Here is a 17379-nt window from a genome sequence, read left to right as displayed (position 1 = left end):
GATTTAGTTCCCAGATTTTCATAGATTTCTCTTACTATTATGGATGGAGCTGCTGTGTTGCTGTTGTATTTGTGGTTCCATAACTTCCATTTCCAATGCCACTCCATCTATCTTTCCCAGCTCTTTTGAAAGAGTCTGTGGTTCTGGTTCTTTTCAAAACTCAACTTTACCAGGCGACTGTAGAAGCTAAAACGGTGCACACCGGAGCAAATACGTCTAGCTGCCTGTAACGCGCAGCCAGACGAGTCAGCCAGTAAGCAGCCCAGTTTAAACACTCTTTCCTGCCTGTGCCGTGAAGGGCCCTTCACAATAAAGTGTCTCCCTTTACCTCCCAGTGAACAATATTTTACACTGGTTACTATTGACAGGAAATGTCACGGTAACTTGTATTAACAGCGTGTGTTTGTGGGAGAGAGAGAGAGAGAGAGAGAGAGAGAGAGAGAGACGCACGCGTAAGGGGTAGCACAAGATAGGGCCCAAAGTGTGTGATTTTGTTTTTGTAATCTCCATCATTTTTTTGGTTATTTTATAGAAGAAAAAATAAATAAACATGCATGTCAAAGAGAACATGAAGAAAACAAGTATCTACATACTGTAGGCCTATACGTAAACATGCCATAAGACCAGCAAACATAGTATTGTACATGAGGTTAAAAAGGTGTTAAAGTGGGATGTACCGGTATGTAAGTTAAGTTAATGCAGAGGATTTCACAATCTAAGAACCCACACACGCGCACGCATGCACACTCAATTTTACTATTAAATATACCATGTTTCTATCTTGTCTTGTGTTGTTTGTTTGCCATGGCTTCGTGGTTGTTACCACTTGACCACTTTGCTCTCGTTATCTGTGTTCAAGTCTGTGTTCAAGTGTGACCAATAGACACGTCTAAAATCCTCTATTTATTTCCTATTATAGAACTTCATGCCTCCTTCTTCTCACTATATCTGAGTACGTTATTGTATATCATGCTGTCCTCGTTTCTTCTCTCACTCGCTCTGATCTGGCCCCATTTCAATCACACCATTTAAAATAAATGTGAGAAGCTCTGCTGTTTGAACAGACTGTCTTTGGTCCTTTGAAACGTGATGTTCAAGCACCTCTGATGGCTCAGCACTTCTCTCATTCTGTCCATCTAAGTGAAAGGTTGCTCTGTCAAACCGTAATACAGTACTGTAGGATGCGTAATACTACAGTATTACGCAGTACTACAGTACTGTTGTCCACTTAGCTAGCTTCTCTGTGTTATAGCAGGTTGGCGGGGCCCAATAGCATCTCAACAGGTACCCAAAACGGGTATAGGGCATAGCAGTGGCAGCCATTTGTTGGTGCCACAGACTGAAAATATTTGTATTCACTATTTGTGTGTGTGTGTGTTTGTGTGTGTGTGTGTGTGTGTGTGTGTGTGTGTGTGTGTGTGTGTGTGTGTGTGTGTGTGTGTGTGTGTGTGTGTGTGTGTGTGTGTGTGTTCTCAACATGCTCAACAGCGATGACACAACTGTTAGAGAAATGGCCCGACAGTCTCTCCTCACGCACCTGCAGCGACGCAAAATACCACCCGCGGATGAGAATGACACGCAATTTCTCGGATTTAAAATAAAGGAAAATGGAAAATTGGACATCAGAACCCCGGGGTTCGGTGTGCGTTCCGACTGGATGGACCTAAATGACTTGTGCCACCGCTCTGGATTACAGCTGAAGTGGGCGGCGCGCGACGGCTCCGCTGTTGTGCTCAATAACATCATTACAGACCCGCTCGTCCATGCGCGCGCGACCTACGCGTTGGATGACGGCGCGCAACAGGAGCTGTCCGTCAAAACTGCGAGAGCCTCAATATTGAGAATGAAGCGATCTCAGAGTGCCCAGCATTGGACCAGCTTAACTGCAAGGAAAACTGGCTCATCTACCCTCTGCAAATCACTCTCTGTCTCACTCTATCCTCTCAAACACCACCATTGGAGAAGACACTCATATTTACCATCAAGGCCCGCCTACAAGTTCTGCCTACAAAATACAACTTGGCAACCTGGTATCCATCCCAACATGAACCACACTGCATTCTCCATCCACATCCAACCCCAAGCAATAAAGAGACAATGGCCCACATCCTCAATGGCTGTAGCTTTTACAGAGGACTGTATATTGCCAGGCATGACCGGCTGGTGGATCTAATCTCTAGCAACATCAGAGAAGTACAGGACTTAACATCTACAATGTATTTGCACAGCACTGTTAATCCACACTGGTTTGAACACAATTCCACTGATGAGAACATTTTCTGTAATATTCCAAATGCTCCAGATATTATTTGTATTAATGAAACACGTAAATCAGTTGTCATCTTTGAAATATGCTGTTCTTTTGATCTGTACATGGACATTTGCTTCACATCCAAACTCATGAAATATCAGCCCTTGGTAGAGTGTATCAAGTCACTTGGCTATAACTGCCAATTCATTGTGCTCGTGTTTGGAAGTCTGGGGCATGTCCACAGACTTGTGCTCCGTGGATTGCAACTTGGAGGACTGCAGAAGATCGCTGCAAAAAGACTGGCCAAATATTGCTCAGTCTCTGCAGTGATCGGCAGCCTCTCTATTTGGAAGAGGCGATGCTTTGTCTATCCTTGAGTGGACTATTACATTTTTCATATACTGTTGACTGGTGCTAGACTATAATCATTGCATTTCATATTACTGTGAGTTAATCATACTGCATATGGTGTCTGGTTATGCCTTCATTTGAAACCCTCCTCAAAAATGTTTGGATCTGTTATGCTACTGTTTGTTGTAGATCCAAATAAAAGTATTCAAATGTGTGTGTGTGTGTGTGTGTGTGTGTGTGTGTGTGTGTGTGTGTGTGTGTGTGTGTGTGTGTGTGTGTGTGTGTGTGTGTGTCTGTGTGTGTGTGTGTGTGTGTGTGTGTGTGTGTGTGTGTGTGTGTGTGTGTGCGTGTATGTTAGGGTAAGAACGGTGGTCTCTGATTGATTGGATTGACACACACACACACACACACACACACACACACACACACACACACACACACACACACACACACACACACACACACACACACACACACGTACACACACACACACACACACACACACACACACACACACACACACACACACACACACACACACGATACTGGATAAAAAATAAGCTAACAAGAGGCTATCAAAGATTTAATAGGGCTGTTATTTGGTATTAATACATCATAACCAGCCTCAACACTGTTAACAATGGCAGTTCATACAGGTCTTTTTGAGTGGTGTAAACCACTCCTACAACTGGCTTTGTTAGTGCAGAAAAAATGAGCATGGTTGCTATGTTCACCCTGTTCACCCGGGTGTGATTTCATTACGTCAGACATTTGAGTGGTGTAAACCACTCCTACAACTGGCTTTGTTAGTCTGTGCAGAAAAAATGAGCATGGTTGCTATGTTCACCCTGTTCACCCGGGTGTGATTTCATTACGTCCGACATGATTTCATTACGTCAGACAGGCTATATTACACCACTCAGTTCACACGGGTGTGATTTTATCTATAACACTAACCTGTGAGTATTTGTATTAATCAACTTTCCATGTTTTGTTCCACTCCCATTTTTTACAGTCCTCAATTCCCCCCCTCCCCCCTGCCCACACCACTCACTGCAGACCATCAGGTGGAGGAGGTGGAGTCCCTCAACCCCCTCCCCCCCACCCACCACTCACTGCAGAGTAGTGCAGACCATCAAGAGGAGGAGGTGGAGTCCCTCAACCCCCTCCCCCCCACCCACCACTCACTGCAGACCGTCAGGTGGAGGAGGTGGAGTCCCTCAACCCCCTCCCCCCCCCCCACCCACACCACTCAATGCAGAACCACCACGACCCCCCCCTAGTTGACTGTTCGGGATGGCGTTGGTATTTAATTCACACATTTGTGTTGATTTAATTCAATTGTGTTGGTAATAAAAAAAAATGTATAGTTAAAATGGCTGAAAAAATATAACCCCCCCCCCAGCCATGTTCTGTGTTTGTTTATTTTGTTTTTGTTTTTCAGTTTTTAATTAAACTGTTTGTTTGTTTGTTTTTCAAATCAATGTGAGAGCTCATTTGTCAAGTGTTTGACAAGTCCCTCAACCCCCCCCCCCCCCACCCACTACTCACTGCAGACCATCAGGTGGAGGAGGTGGAGTCCCTCAACCCCCTCCCCCCCACCCACCACTCACTGCAGACCATCAGGTGGAGGAGGTGGAGTCCCTCAACCCCCCCCCCCCACCCCACAACTCACTGCAGACCATCAGGTGGTGGAGGTGGAGTCCCTCAACCCCCTCCCCCCCACCCACCACTCACTGCAGAGTAGTGCAGACCATCAAGAGGAGGAGGTGGAGTCCCTCAACCCCCCACCCACCACTCACTGCAGACCATCAGGTGGAGGAGGTGGAGTCCCTCAACCCCCTCCCCCCCACCCACCACTCACTGCAGAGTAGTGCAGACCATCAAGAGGAGGAGGTGGAGTCCCTCAACCCCCTCCCCCCCACCCACCACTCACTGCAGACCGTCAGGTGGAGGAGGTGGAGTCCCTCAACCCCCCCCCCCCCCCCCCCCACCCACACCACTCAATGCAGAACCACCACGACCCCCCCCCTAGTTGACTGTTCGGGATGGCGTTGGTATTTAATTCACACATTTGTGTTGATTTAATTCAATTGTGTTGGTAATAAAAAAAAATGTATAGTTAAAATGGCTGAAAAAATATAACCCCCCCCCAGCCATGTTCTGTGTTTGTTTATTTTGTTTTTGTTTTTCAGTTTTTAATTAAACTGTTTGTTTGTTTGTTTTTCAAATCAATGTGAGAGCTCATTTGTCAAGTGTTTGACAAGTCCCTCAACCCCCCCCCCCACCCACTACTCACTGCAGACCATCAGGTGGAGGAGGTGGAGTCCCTCAACCCCCTCCCCCCCACCCACCACTCACTGCAGACCATCAGGTGGAGGAGGTGGAGTCCCTCAACCCCCCCCCCCCACCCACCACTCACTGCAGACCATCAGGTGGTGGAGGTGGAGTCCCTCAACCCCCTCCCCCCCACCCACCACTCACTGCAGAGTAGTGCAGACCATCAAGAGGAGGAGGTGGAGTCCCTCAACCCCCCACCCACAACTCACTGCAGACCATCAGGTGGTGGAGGTGGAGTCCCTCAACCCCCTCCCCCCCACCCACCACTCAATGCAGAGTAGTGCAGACCATCAAGAGGAGGAGGTGGAGTCCCTCAACCCCCCACCCACCACTCACTGCAGACCATCAGGTGGAGGAGGTGGAGTCCCTCAACCCCCCCCCCCCCCCCCCCCCCCACACACCACTCACTGCAGAACCACCATGACCCCCCCCCCCCCTAGTTGACTGTTCGGGATGGCGTTGGTATTTAATTCACACAATTGTGTTGATTTAATTCAATTGTGTTGGTAATAAAAAAAATGTATAGTTAAAATGGCTGAAAAAATATAACCCCCCCCCCCCAGCCATGTTCTGTGTTTGTTTATTTTGTTTTTGTTTTTCAGTTTTTAATTAAACTGTTTGTTTGTTTGTTTTTCAAATCAATGTGAGAGCTCATTTGTCAAGTGTTTGACAAGTCCCTCAACCCACCACTCACTGCAGACCATCAGGTGGAGGAGGTGGAGTCCCTCAACCCCCTCCCCCCCACCCACCACTCACTGCAGACGATCAGGTGGAGGAGGTGGAGTCCCTCAACCCCCCCCCCCCCCACCCACAACTCACTGCAGACCATCAGGTGGAGGAGGTGGAGTCCCTCAACCCCCCACCCACCACTCACTGCAGACCATCAGGTGGAGGAGGTGGAGTCCCTCAACCCCCCCCCCCCCCCCCCCCCACCACTCACTGCAGAACCACCATGACCCCCCCCCCCCCCCCCCCCCAGTTGACTGTTCGGGATGGCGTTGGTATTTAATTCACACATTTGTGTTGATTTAATTCAATTGTGTTGGTAATAAAAAATAAATAAATGTATAGTTAAAATGGCTGAAAAAATATAACCCCCCCCCAGCCATGTTCTGTGTTTGTTTATTTTGTTTTTGTTTTTCAGTGTTTTTCAAGTCAAACTGTTTTTTTCCTTCAAATCAATGTGAGAGCTCATTTGTCAAGTGTTTGGAAAACTACACAAGGTTTATCGGCTTACACTATATAATTCTGGTGCAGTACTTAGTTTAGACAGTACTTAGTTTAGACTAGTCATTTGGTTAAACCAGTCATTAGTCCTACAACTACAACCTATCTCAAACCCTCACCTTAACCTCAACCCATGTCTAACCAGACTAGTCTAAACTAAGTATGCACCCCTATAATTCATGTGTGAAACCTGCTCAAATGTTTAAAAGAAATCCAGACTATATACCGATGAGAATACATTTTCCTCCATGTCATGGTGTTAATGGATGCACTCAACTAGACACACTGACCACAATAAGCCCATCTGTTTAATTATTACACATAAACATGTGATCTCAAATGGTTCTATCCAGTTATATCAATTGGTCATTTTAATAAGGTAGTTTGAATGTAAAGCTGAGAATTATGAAGATGCCTAATTTTTAATTAACGGCTTTTTAAGCATTTGTAAAGATAAGACTGACCATGTATTTAGACAGAAAGTTGAATTATAGGACTGAGTCACTTTGTCAAACATCAATCTATGAAACCATAAATGGGAGCAGATGAGGACACAGGCAAAAGTCATTAAGAACTAAAAAAAAAACGCTAGGATGCAACTGGGACTTATCCTCTGATGTATCCCAAGGTCCTCAGGGTTTCGGGTCTTCCAACATCACTCGGGTGACCCAGCCGGGGTGATCAAGTCCCGACTTACGTCCCAGTAGTTACCCTCGATCAGCCCTTTAGGGAAAAACCAGGGACACACAATCCGCTGCTCCAGAACTACTCTGCCGGTACTGGGCGGAGTACTGGCGCATGGAGCGAATAGGCACTAGTGGGTTGACTCCATTACAAATGAATGTAAGCAGTAACAAAAGAAAGAAAGGTATGTGTACATATTAAAATGGTTAATGAGATTATATAAGTTGGCAGTTAGCCTGACACTGGCTAGGTGAGAAAAGAGATGCATAATTTAATGTTTATTTGATTGTTATAAAGGCACAACTATGTTTGTCTTTCAAAGTTTTAAATTCTTTGACATTGGGTGAACCTCATGTGAACCTCTAGTGTTTACTTGGTGTCATTATAAACCTATGTCGGATCACATGCAGTTAATAATCATGATAAATGTGTGCAATTTTTGAGTGGTGTAAACCACTCCTACAACTGGCTTTGTTAGTGCAGAAAAAATGAGCATGGTTGCTATGTTCACCCTGTTCACCCGGGTGTGATTTCATTACGTCAGACATGATTTCATTACGTCAGACAGGCTATATTACACCACTCAGTTCACACGGGTGTGATTTTTTGTATATCGCATGGACATGGTCAGCTTGGTTTGATTCTTTCCAACACACTTCTGCACATAACCACTCACATTTCCTTGGCTGATCTCATATGGCATGAGAGGGCATAGCACAAACAAAGACAGAAGATGATAACCATGTCTATGCACCTCTTTCACACAGGAGACAGGAGAGGTACTCTAAATGGCTTTTTATATAATTTGACAACAAGGCATTCACACCAACAATCTGAGTGAGTTTCCACACCACCAAACGGTCCGTCGGTTGCACTGTTGACTCAGTGCCAATTCAAGTTTCATACGGATAGGGTTGAAATGAGTTATAATGTATTTGCCAATGGCACATAGTAATTGACAATAAACGTAGACCAAAATATACAAAATGGCTGAATGGAAACCACTGTGTTGCTTTTCCACAGCAATGTCTGACTCACCTGGGGTGGACGGCAGTCAATAAAGCACTATCCTATGAAGTGTCATTTGCAGAAGTGTGTTGAAGGCATGTTCCAGGTTCTGATTGTCTTTTCAACAGCAAAGTTACAAACAAAATTGTGCCGATGGTTAGAGGTGGTTCTGTACAAAAAATAAAATGAAACTAGAAAAAAAATCGCTGCAATATAATATTGCGTATATATATATATGCACAATAAGCCATATAAACATGGAAGAGTGAACTTGTGAAAAGAAAAGACCATGCAAGTGTGACAGGGTCAGTTTTAATTGTGTGTGTGTGTGTGTGGGGGGGGGGAGCATTCTTGAAGTCTCATACACTGAGTTGTCTGTACTCAGATTTGAACCCATGACCTTGTGTCCCAAAGGCAAGAGCCCTACCTACAGAGCTAGAGCTATATATCCAGACACAATCAGTTGTTGTATTGTTAACAGCAAAATCATTCAAGAAGGCAATAAGCAAATTTACTTTGAGTACCAACGCATCTACATGTGTAACGACCAGGATTCGAACTCAGGCCTCCCGCATGAAAGTCCAACATCTTAACCATTAGACTAACAGGATATCCCTCTGGACCAGGGGAGATATTAGACTTTTGAGACAATCAGGCAGAGGCTCTGAGCCACTCCGCTACACTCCTCTCCCTTTTGACCTCCTCCCACAGGGAAACCCGATCCGGATCACGGCACCAATGTAGCGTCCAGGATTCGAACTCTGGCCTCCCGCGTGAAAGTCCAACATCTTAACCACTAGACCATGTGGTCTACATGACATTATTCTATTGTTAACAGCAGAATCATTCAGTGTTTGTGATGACACTTATTTGTGTCCTGGTCCATTATTCATTACTACAGTGTGTTCGCTGTTCACGTTTTTTTAAGGCTGGTTTCAAGTGCTATTTGGCATGAACCTCTACCATACTGTAAAGTTGCAAAAGCATATGACGCTGCATGTATGTATTAGGGACAAAAGAAGAATTTTCACAAGACGGCAATTTTCATTGGCTCATAAAACGTACTTTGATCCTGGGAGGAGATGCATTTTAACCGATTTTCATATAATTCAAAATGGCGGGTGATCTAGAGGTCAGAGGTCAAAAGTAAGAGCACAAAACTTGTTCGGTATGAGGAGACGCATATGTGTGTCGAGGTTGCATTGCCGACGGTCAAACGGTTCATGAGCTATGTGCGTTCAAAGTTAGCATTTTCAATTGAGTGCTATAGAGCCACCCTTTGGCCAATGGTTGTGGGCTTCGCATCCTCTCCGCTTGACATGGCCCTCTACCATATCTCCAAGTTTCGCGAAAACCGACTGCATGGTTCAGCCAGAACTACTATTTCTGGCGGAAGGAGAAGTAAAAAAAGAGACAAAAACTTTAATAAAAAACCTCAGCTCTTCTAATGCAAGATCCAGAATCAGTCATGTGACTTTTATAAAACTATGTGAGCCTTTTAAGTGTTTTTATACCGTAGTTCTCTCCTAGGACAGGTGCCAGTACAGTAGTTTTAGAGGACCCTCATCAGACACTGAACTTTGACTTCCAGTGTGAAATTAAAGTCCTACAAATGACAATAAAATACAAATAAAAACAGCATCATGGGTGGATCAGCTCTGACATTACCCGGATCCACATAAATCATTCACCTGCAATCCAACTAAATTATTTGTCCCCAATATGCTGTAGGTCTGCATACCATATTGACAAAAACAGATGATAACCTGCTCCTGCCAGGTTGGACGTGTTTTTCTTTATTTTATGTTTACATGGTCCACATTATGTGTCACGTAACTCAGACCACACCGAGCAGTGAACAGTGATGCTAAGGGGTATCCAGTGCGTTGGCCCGGTGACACTAATGGGGTCCTGGCCAAGCGAGTTGCAGTGAGAATCTGCTTATTTGACGATGTGGTTGGTGGGCATCAACATAATAATAATGGAAGGCAAAAGGTGAAATGGCAACTTGGAGGAGCTGATGCTGTTGATGAGGATTTTGGGCATTGTCAAGCCTGGCTGGGACTCAGTTGCTGAGGAGCATCTCTGTCGCTGTTTTCACATCCCAGGATTTTGTTGACAAAGCCACTATTGCTGTATTCTTTTCAAAGCCCATAGCACAGAGTTTGTCTATTTTCTGCACGTAGTCGGGATTGGAAACAGGAGAGTCTGCGTACACGTGAGACCACAGCCTTGCCGTCTGATAGAACATCTCTGGGTTCTGCTTGTACTGGCTTGCTACGACTGCATCCTGTGGGTCATCTGGTTCGGCTGCAGCAAGGAGAGCTTGTAGAGATAACAACACTGTCCTCAGAGACATGGCAGCTGTCCACTGGTTCTTTAAAATGTCCAGACATATTGCTCCAGTCACAGAGCTGATGTTTGGGTGCCATATCTTAGTTATGAACCGCACCTTTGGTGGGTTGAATGGATAGGTTTTGGGGATTTTTATTTCGAGCTGGTACCTTCCACCTTCATATGGTGTGTCTGGTGGACCCGCAAACTCCCCTCTTAGCTCGGTGAAGTTTTCATCCACTAGATCTACCTTTATCTGGTTTTTACTTGTCTCTTCACTTTTAAGAACGTCTTTGATCTCCCGTTTGATCCTCTGGACCACAATATTAGCCATGGCTTCTTCCCCGTTGTTTGTGGCGGATCTTCACAGCTGCCTTTCTCTGGGATATCAACGTATCTGCCTTCTTTCTACCTGTCTACACGTCAAAACAGCTCGCCTTGAAAAAGCAAATGAGGTTTTATGGGTTGTATGCACCGGCTGCGTCAGTCTCTATAATAGTGGAATCGTAGTACGGCTGGCAAACAAATACTGAGACGGTTCCAGCTCTGCAATGAACATGCTAATGAATGATGACACCATGAAATACTTGTAGGATGACATTATGAACTATACGTATCATGATGTCATTAAATATAATCAAGAGAATCAAAAAGGATTATTACGATAATATCTGTGTGTTAGTGTGTCCCAGTATCACGAGATCCATCGGACCGATTGCAAATGCCTTGCAATAGGACCGGAGGCAGTAATGCACTGGGACATTGTTTGGATTGGTGGTTGTTCAAAAAAAATCGATAAATCCCCAAATATGGAGTTCTCTGATAAGATCCCCAAATATGGAGTTCTCTGATAAGATCAATGTGATGCTATAGTGCTGACTTCATAGACTGGCCGGGACTCCATGGGCCAGACTCAGGAAGCAATTTATGCTCATATTTTGAGCGTAGGCCTACGGACATTTACGACCATTCCTACGTTATGTGTGGAATTCATGTTTTTTTTTTTTTACTGTGACTTTGAGCGTATCTCAAGTCAAGTGACACCCTGATGTATCAGGTTCATGAACAAAGCGTAAATGCATTTAGCATGCTTTAGTCTTCATGCTGAATCAATTAATAGTCACAAACCTCAAATAAAATATGTAGGCTATATCTCCAACATTAAGAAATTATAGCCTATATATTAACCAAAATGGAATTGCGCAGCTTGCCTATGCATATTATATGGTTCACAAACATGACAGAGACAGACTGACAGTCACTAGTGTTAATTTATACAAAATAGAAGTCCACATTATTGAATGGCATCGCGTGTAGTTTTAAGACAGCTCTACGTCTCCAGCTCGCTGCAGGCTGCCTCGGTGGGCACAGAATGATGTGCCACATTTCTTTTGTGGTATTAATTGGCTACTATGTTGATCTCATCATGAACGACATGCCTCGATCGGCAGGCGGCAGAGTCGGCACCAAACTTCCATTAGGCCAAGTGGCAACTTAAAGGAGAATTCCATGCTAGAAGGCTTTCTTACCTTTATTTGTAGTTGTTACGATCCCACCAAAGAGGTCCAGGTGTTTTTTGTGCAAAGACTCCTTATTGGCTATTTCCCCTACCATAAGTCCTCAATGAATTGCATTGAATTGAATGGGGATATGGGGTGTTGTGCTAATTCGCTTATTTCTATCTATTTATTTTTGTATATACCCTCTCTTCATAATGTAAATAATATCCCAAGCGGCACACTTACTACTTATTTCGATGGAAATAAGCGAATTAGCACAACACCTCATAGCCCCATTCAATTCCCATTCAATTCAATGCAATTCATTGAGGGCTTATGGTAGGGGAAATAGCCAATAAGGAGTTTTTGCACAAAAAAACACCTGGACCTCTTTGGTGGGGACGTAACAACTACAAAGAAAGGTAAGAAAGATCAGAAAGCCTTCTAGCATGGAATTCTCCTTTAACTAACTCCAAATGTCCCGCAAATAATTTTAATATTATTAACGACATCATCAAATGAACCATTCATAGTATAGCCAACTATCTGACTAGGAAGGACTATAGGCTACTGTTATGGCTGATAATATACCCAATATATCCTTCAGCCGGCAGGCTAAGCCTGGCAGACATATAAACTGTAATGATGCGCAAACTATAAAGATTCATAACCAAATAAGAAGCTCAAGTTTAAAACTGGTTGCACGGTGGCACAGTCGGCACAGCTAGAAGGTCCTGGGTTCGATTCCCGCTGAGGATGCTGTGGGTGCTGGGGGCGTGTTCCCTCCTCCACGTCATCAGTGCCCATATCCGAGGCTGGGTTGGCGAAATGGCCTTTCTGTGTGGAGTTTGCATGTTCTCCCCGTGTCCGGAATTTCGAATTTCGCTGTATGTCTCATACAGTGACAATAAAGATATTATCTTATCTGTCAGGTGAAAAGAAGCAGCTTGGACTCCTCATGCATAGAAGGAAGCATGAGGTCAGTCCGCTGCCCCCCCAGGTTGGCAGAGGAAGTGTAGCGCCCAGGATTACATTGACACTGGGTGTTTACTTATAGATCAGTGCACCAAATATTACAATACTTCCAATAAATACATGTAATAAATATGTGCAAAGAATCTAATAATTTAAACAGTGTGCAAAAATACCAAATGTGAATGAATCAAAATAAAGTGCAAATGCGGTCAACAAAAGGTGAGCAGGGGAGAGCCATTACTTAAATAACCACTGGAGGCCACCCACAGAGGCAACTCTCACCAATTGGGTGCCAATGAGGTGCCTATACACCCATCACCAATCAATTAACACTTACAGCGCTAGCATTTATTGAAAAATTAGGGTCTAATTCACGCCAGCATTTTTCGCATTTGAGCTCTTATTTTGAAAAGCCACATTTCCAGTCTACCGGAAGTAGATTATCCTAGGAAGCTGAACGGAGCCTCGACAGGCCTTGTTTACAATATGAATCCAAACCGGGGCACTGGAGAGGTCCACATCGCCAGCTCTGTGCCGTCAAAGAAACGCTGTTTTGACCAAAAATGCCATCTGGGACAAGGAATAGGAGATACAGGCGATTGAAAGAAACAGATAGAATGGATTATTATGGCGACGACAATCTAAGTTGGACGCAATTGCCATTAATCAACGGCAATGGTGGTAAGCGTTAGTATCAAAATTAGGCTTCAATTGCCATTAATCAACAATGGCGCTGAAAGAATTAAGTGTGAAAATAACTATCAGCTCTGTTTGGCTCCTACATCTACCGTATGCCGGTTGAAAATTGAAATAGTTACGTGTCCAGAACAAATCCATTCCCCCTGCAGTCAGTGGCAAATGCGGAAGTGCAACCGAGCGCTCAATGTTAAAGCCCAGCTGCACGGGGTTTCCTCGTCATGAATCCACGGGTCCGTCTGTAGTCCTTACTCTTACCACTAGGGCCCAGTGCTTCAACGTTGGAGCGCCTCACTGGCCCCTTGATCTGGCCCTATATATGAGAATGCCTGACATTGTGTGTGTGTGTGTGTGTGTGTGTGTGTGTGTGTGTGTGTGTGTGTGTGTGTGTGTGTGTGTGACGTGACTTGGCCTGTTGTAGCGCCACCATGAGGCTGATTTGAAAACTGTCAAGTGGCATTTCTTCCTCAGCCTAGTGGGAATATGCATGCACAGTTTCACCGCAACCGGACACTGTGTTGAGGAGTTGTGGCGATTTGTACAAAATGGGTACAAAGCGGGCTACTCCTGAAAAGTTTTGAAGCCAATCGTAGCCAATCAGGATGGATTATGAGAAATCAAACAAACCCGTCTTGATCACATGACTATGGAGAGCATGTGTTTTTTGCCTGAAATGTTGATAAAATCTGAAGGAGTAATATTAGAAAATGTGTTTTACATATGTCGGCCTCCTGGTGGCGCTATAAAGAGCAGATGTAAAAAATTCCAGGCAAAGGTTTTTCCTTGGGAGTGTGCATACAAACTTTACACAGATCAGTGCAGTTAGAGGTAAAAAACACTAATTGGCCAGTTATAGCGCCACCATGAGGCTGAGTTGAAAATGTTCAAGTGGCTTTTCTTCCCCGGCCTAGTGGGAAAGTGCGTGCACAATTTCACGGAAATCACACGATATGTTCATGATTTGTGGCATTTTGTTTGAAACTGAGCACTCCGGCGAACTTTGGAAGCCAATCTTAGCCAATCAGGATGGAGTCTGAAAAATCTGAAAGACCCGTTTCGTTGAATGGCTCAGACTGTGTACTAATTTGCGTGATGTTTGAATAAAATCTATAGGTGTACTGTCCAAAAAAGTGTTTTGCACAAACCGGCCTCCTGGTGGGGCTATAAGAGGCCAATGTGGGGCAGAGGTTCAGCTGTGGCAGAGTGTGTGGGAAGAGTGTGTGCAGAGTATGGCTGCGATCAAGCCAACAGTGCCGGAGATTAGCTGTCCACAGACGGACGGACGGACACACGGATGGACACACACACACAGACGGACGGACGGACGGAGTGCAAAACATACTCTCTCCCCATGCCTTCGGCCTGGTGGAGACAAATATAGATACAGACTCAGAGGTGGGAACAGACAGGAGGAACAATGGAATGAGACAGAGAGAAAGATAACACACCGCTCAGTGAAACTATGTGGGCTGCTAAGTGATGGCCTGGAAAGTATAAGAAATAAGAGGATGGAAGTGTTTTCATCATTCACATATGAAACAAAGGCTTATACTTCAAAATGACATCCACCCAGCCAACCTGCGATGCATCATTGAATATCACTACAATACACCCCAGAATAATCGCTCTGTACAAGGAATATCACTTTGTCAACGACAGATTAACCATATCCTTCAAAAAGCACCCGTTCGTTTTGTGACAACAGTACATTCAGAGTGAATAAAAAGGTGCCCCTGTTGTATAGAGCAGTGATTCCAAACCTGAGGGCTGGGGCCCACTGGTGGAGATATTGCAAGTGGGACCCCACCCTATTCATTGGCAAAACACTAAGATTGCGAAGATGATATTGCTAGTTACATTGAAGACAGACAGGAAAGAGGGAGAGAGAGAGAGAGAAGAAGGGGAGAGCAGCAAAGGTCGTCATGAACGTGACTCGAACACGTGGTGTCAGGCCAGAGCCAATATGTGGCATGTGCCCGGACCAATAGGCCAGCGGGCGCCGCTTTAGTCAGAGGATATTAATACAATCTGGGAATACATTTCTTACCAAGAATTTTCTTCACCAATGTGTTTGTAAAGATCTACTAACTAACAGGCTTGAAAGCTTCACTTCTGTGGTCTCTAACATTACACCTAGCTACATGTTTAAGCATTTATTTCATATTTACATGTCGATTTCAGCTGTGACACTTATTTCAGACATTCTCTAGTATGTGAAGAGTCTGCCTGTGCTATTAACTCATTTTGTATAAAATATAAATACATAATTTTTTCTCCTCTGGTGAAAAGCTGGAGGTCTCAGTCAAATCTGGTTCTAAATTTCATTATACAATTTAGGCATTTAGCAGACGCTCCTAATCCAGAGCGATTTACATTAAGCAAGAACAATAACATGGCGATACATCAAATACATAAAGACTAGTTATCATGAATCATATGTAAGATAAGAACATAACAGTGGAATATCTATATAATGAAAATTACAAACAGGAGGCGTTGTCGTGGCGGAGAGGGTATTCGGCTTGGTGAGCTAAGGGGCCATGGTTCTCAGCAGGAAACTGGTGGATTGTGCAGTCCGGGTAGCGAATGAGGCATTACCCCAGGTGAAGGAGTTCAAGTATCTCGGGGTACTTGAAGGGGAGGACGGAGAAGGAGATCAGCCGGAGAATCGGAGCAGCAGGGGTGGTATTGCAGTCGCTGTACCGCACTGACGAAAAGAGAGTTGAGCCAGAAGGCAAAGCTCTCTGTCTACCGAGCAATCTTCACCTATGGTCATGAAGTGTGGGTCATGACCGAAAGAATAAGGTCGCAAGTACAAGCGGCCAAAATGAGTTTTCTTTGACGGGTGGCTGACATCTCCCTTAGAGATAGGGTGAGAAGTTATTCAGTCATACGAGAGATTCGGAGTAGAGTCGCTGCTTCTTTGCATGGAAAGGAGCCAGCTTAGGTGGTTCGGGCATTTGGTTAGGATGCCTCTCGGGCGTCTCCCTAGGGAGGTCCTTGAGGCACGTCCCACTGGGAGGAGTTCCCACTGGAACGTCTCGGGATCCCCCAGGAGGAAGTCACTAATGTTGCTCTGGAGAGGGAGGTCTGGAGCGCTCTGGTGGAGCTGTTGCCCCCGCGACCCGACTGTGGATGAGCGGTTAAAGATGGATGGATGGATGGATCTATATAATGAAACTATGCATATATACTATACAGTGCAATGTCTACATAAAATGCTATCTAAGTTACATAAGTTGAGCCTTTGCAATCGCCTGTAAGGTCGTTGGGCTAGGGCGAGTGCTACAACAAGTGCTACGGGCCAAGATGGAGTCTGAAGAGGTGGGTTTTCAGACTACGGCAGAAGATTGAGAGTGAGTCTGCAGTTCTGATTGTAATAGGAAGTGCATTCCATTGTTTTGAACCCAGAAGGGAGAAGAGTTTGGGATGTGTGGAGCGTTGTCGCGGCGCTTTTAGTGAAGGTACTTCCAGCTTCCCTGCGTTGGCTGATCTGGTTTGTAGGGTTCAATCAGATGTTCAAGATATGGGGGTGCCATGCCTTTGGTTGCTTTGAATGCCAGAATCAGAGTTTTGCATTCTGTGCGGGCAGCGACCGGGAGCAAATGGAGGGAGCAGAGAAGCGAGGAGACATGTGAGCATTTTGGCTGGTTGAAGACCAAGCGAGCTGCGGCATTTTGGATCAATTGGAGAGGCCTAAGTGTGCATGCCGGTAGGCCAGTTACAATAGTCAAGTTTTGACATGACTGACGTCTGGATAAGGAGCTGGGCTGACTCCTGGGTGAGGAAGAGTCTAAACTAATTTGTTGAATGGTATAGCATGAATTAAGTAGCATGTGATATGTCAAACTAGGGGGTTTTCATGATTCTGAACCCATTCCAAGCCTTCGTTTTGCACAAAAAACACTCCTTGGGCTAAATTTGGCCATATCCACTTGCCTAAATGTGCTGACCTCATCACGGCTATGGCCGTTTTAGCCCAAGGAGTGTTTTTCGTGCAGAAATAATGCTTGG

At 44.8% G+C, this 17379-nt stretch overlaps 2 protein-coding genes across 3 annotated transcripts in view; both read right to left on the bottom strand.

Moving 5' to 3' along the window:
• Window positions 1-17379, bottom strand: part of LOC306920623 (UDP-glucuronosyltransferase 2A2-like) — a gene marked incomplete at both ends in the record, with an annotated part of 303140 nt that overhangs the window by 162121 nt on the left and 123640 nt on the right.
• Window positions 9927-10529, bottom strand: LOC306920007 (ubiquitin-conjugating enzyme E2 K-like; the record flags this gene model as incomplete). 2 transcript variants are annotated; one of them, XM_079496597.1, is made up of 2 exons in its annotated part: window positions 9927-10130; window positions 10314-10529. In XM_079496597.1, 2 exons carry the CDS (start codon window positions 10527-10529, stop codon window positions 9927-9929), a joined length of 420 nt encoding a protein of 139 aa, XP_079352723.1. The 2 variants fall into 2 exon arrangements, with proteins under 2 accessions (XP_079352723.1, XP_079352722.1); XM_079496596.1 differs by having other exon boundaries at window positions 9927-10313; window positions 10467-10529.

This window comes from Electrona antarctica, assembly GCF_951216825.1.
Source record: "Electrona antarctica genome assembly, chromosome: 3".
Lineage (NCBI taxonomy): Eukaryota > Metazoa > Chordata > Actinopteri > Myctophiformes > Myctophidae > Electrona > Electrona antarctica.
The sequence above is the reverse complement of the archived record's forward strand: the minus strand, read 5'-3'. Positions and strand labels throughout refer to the sequence as shown.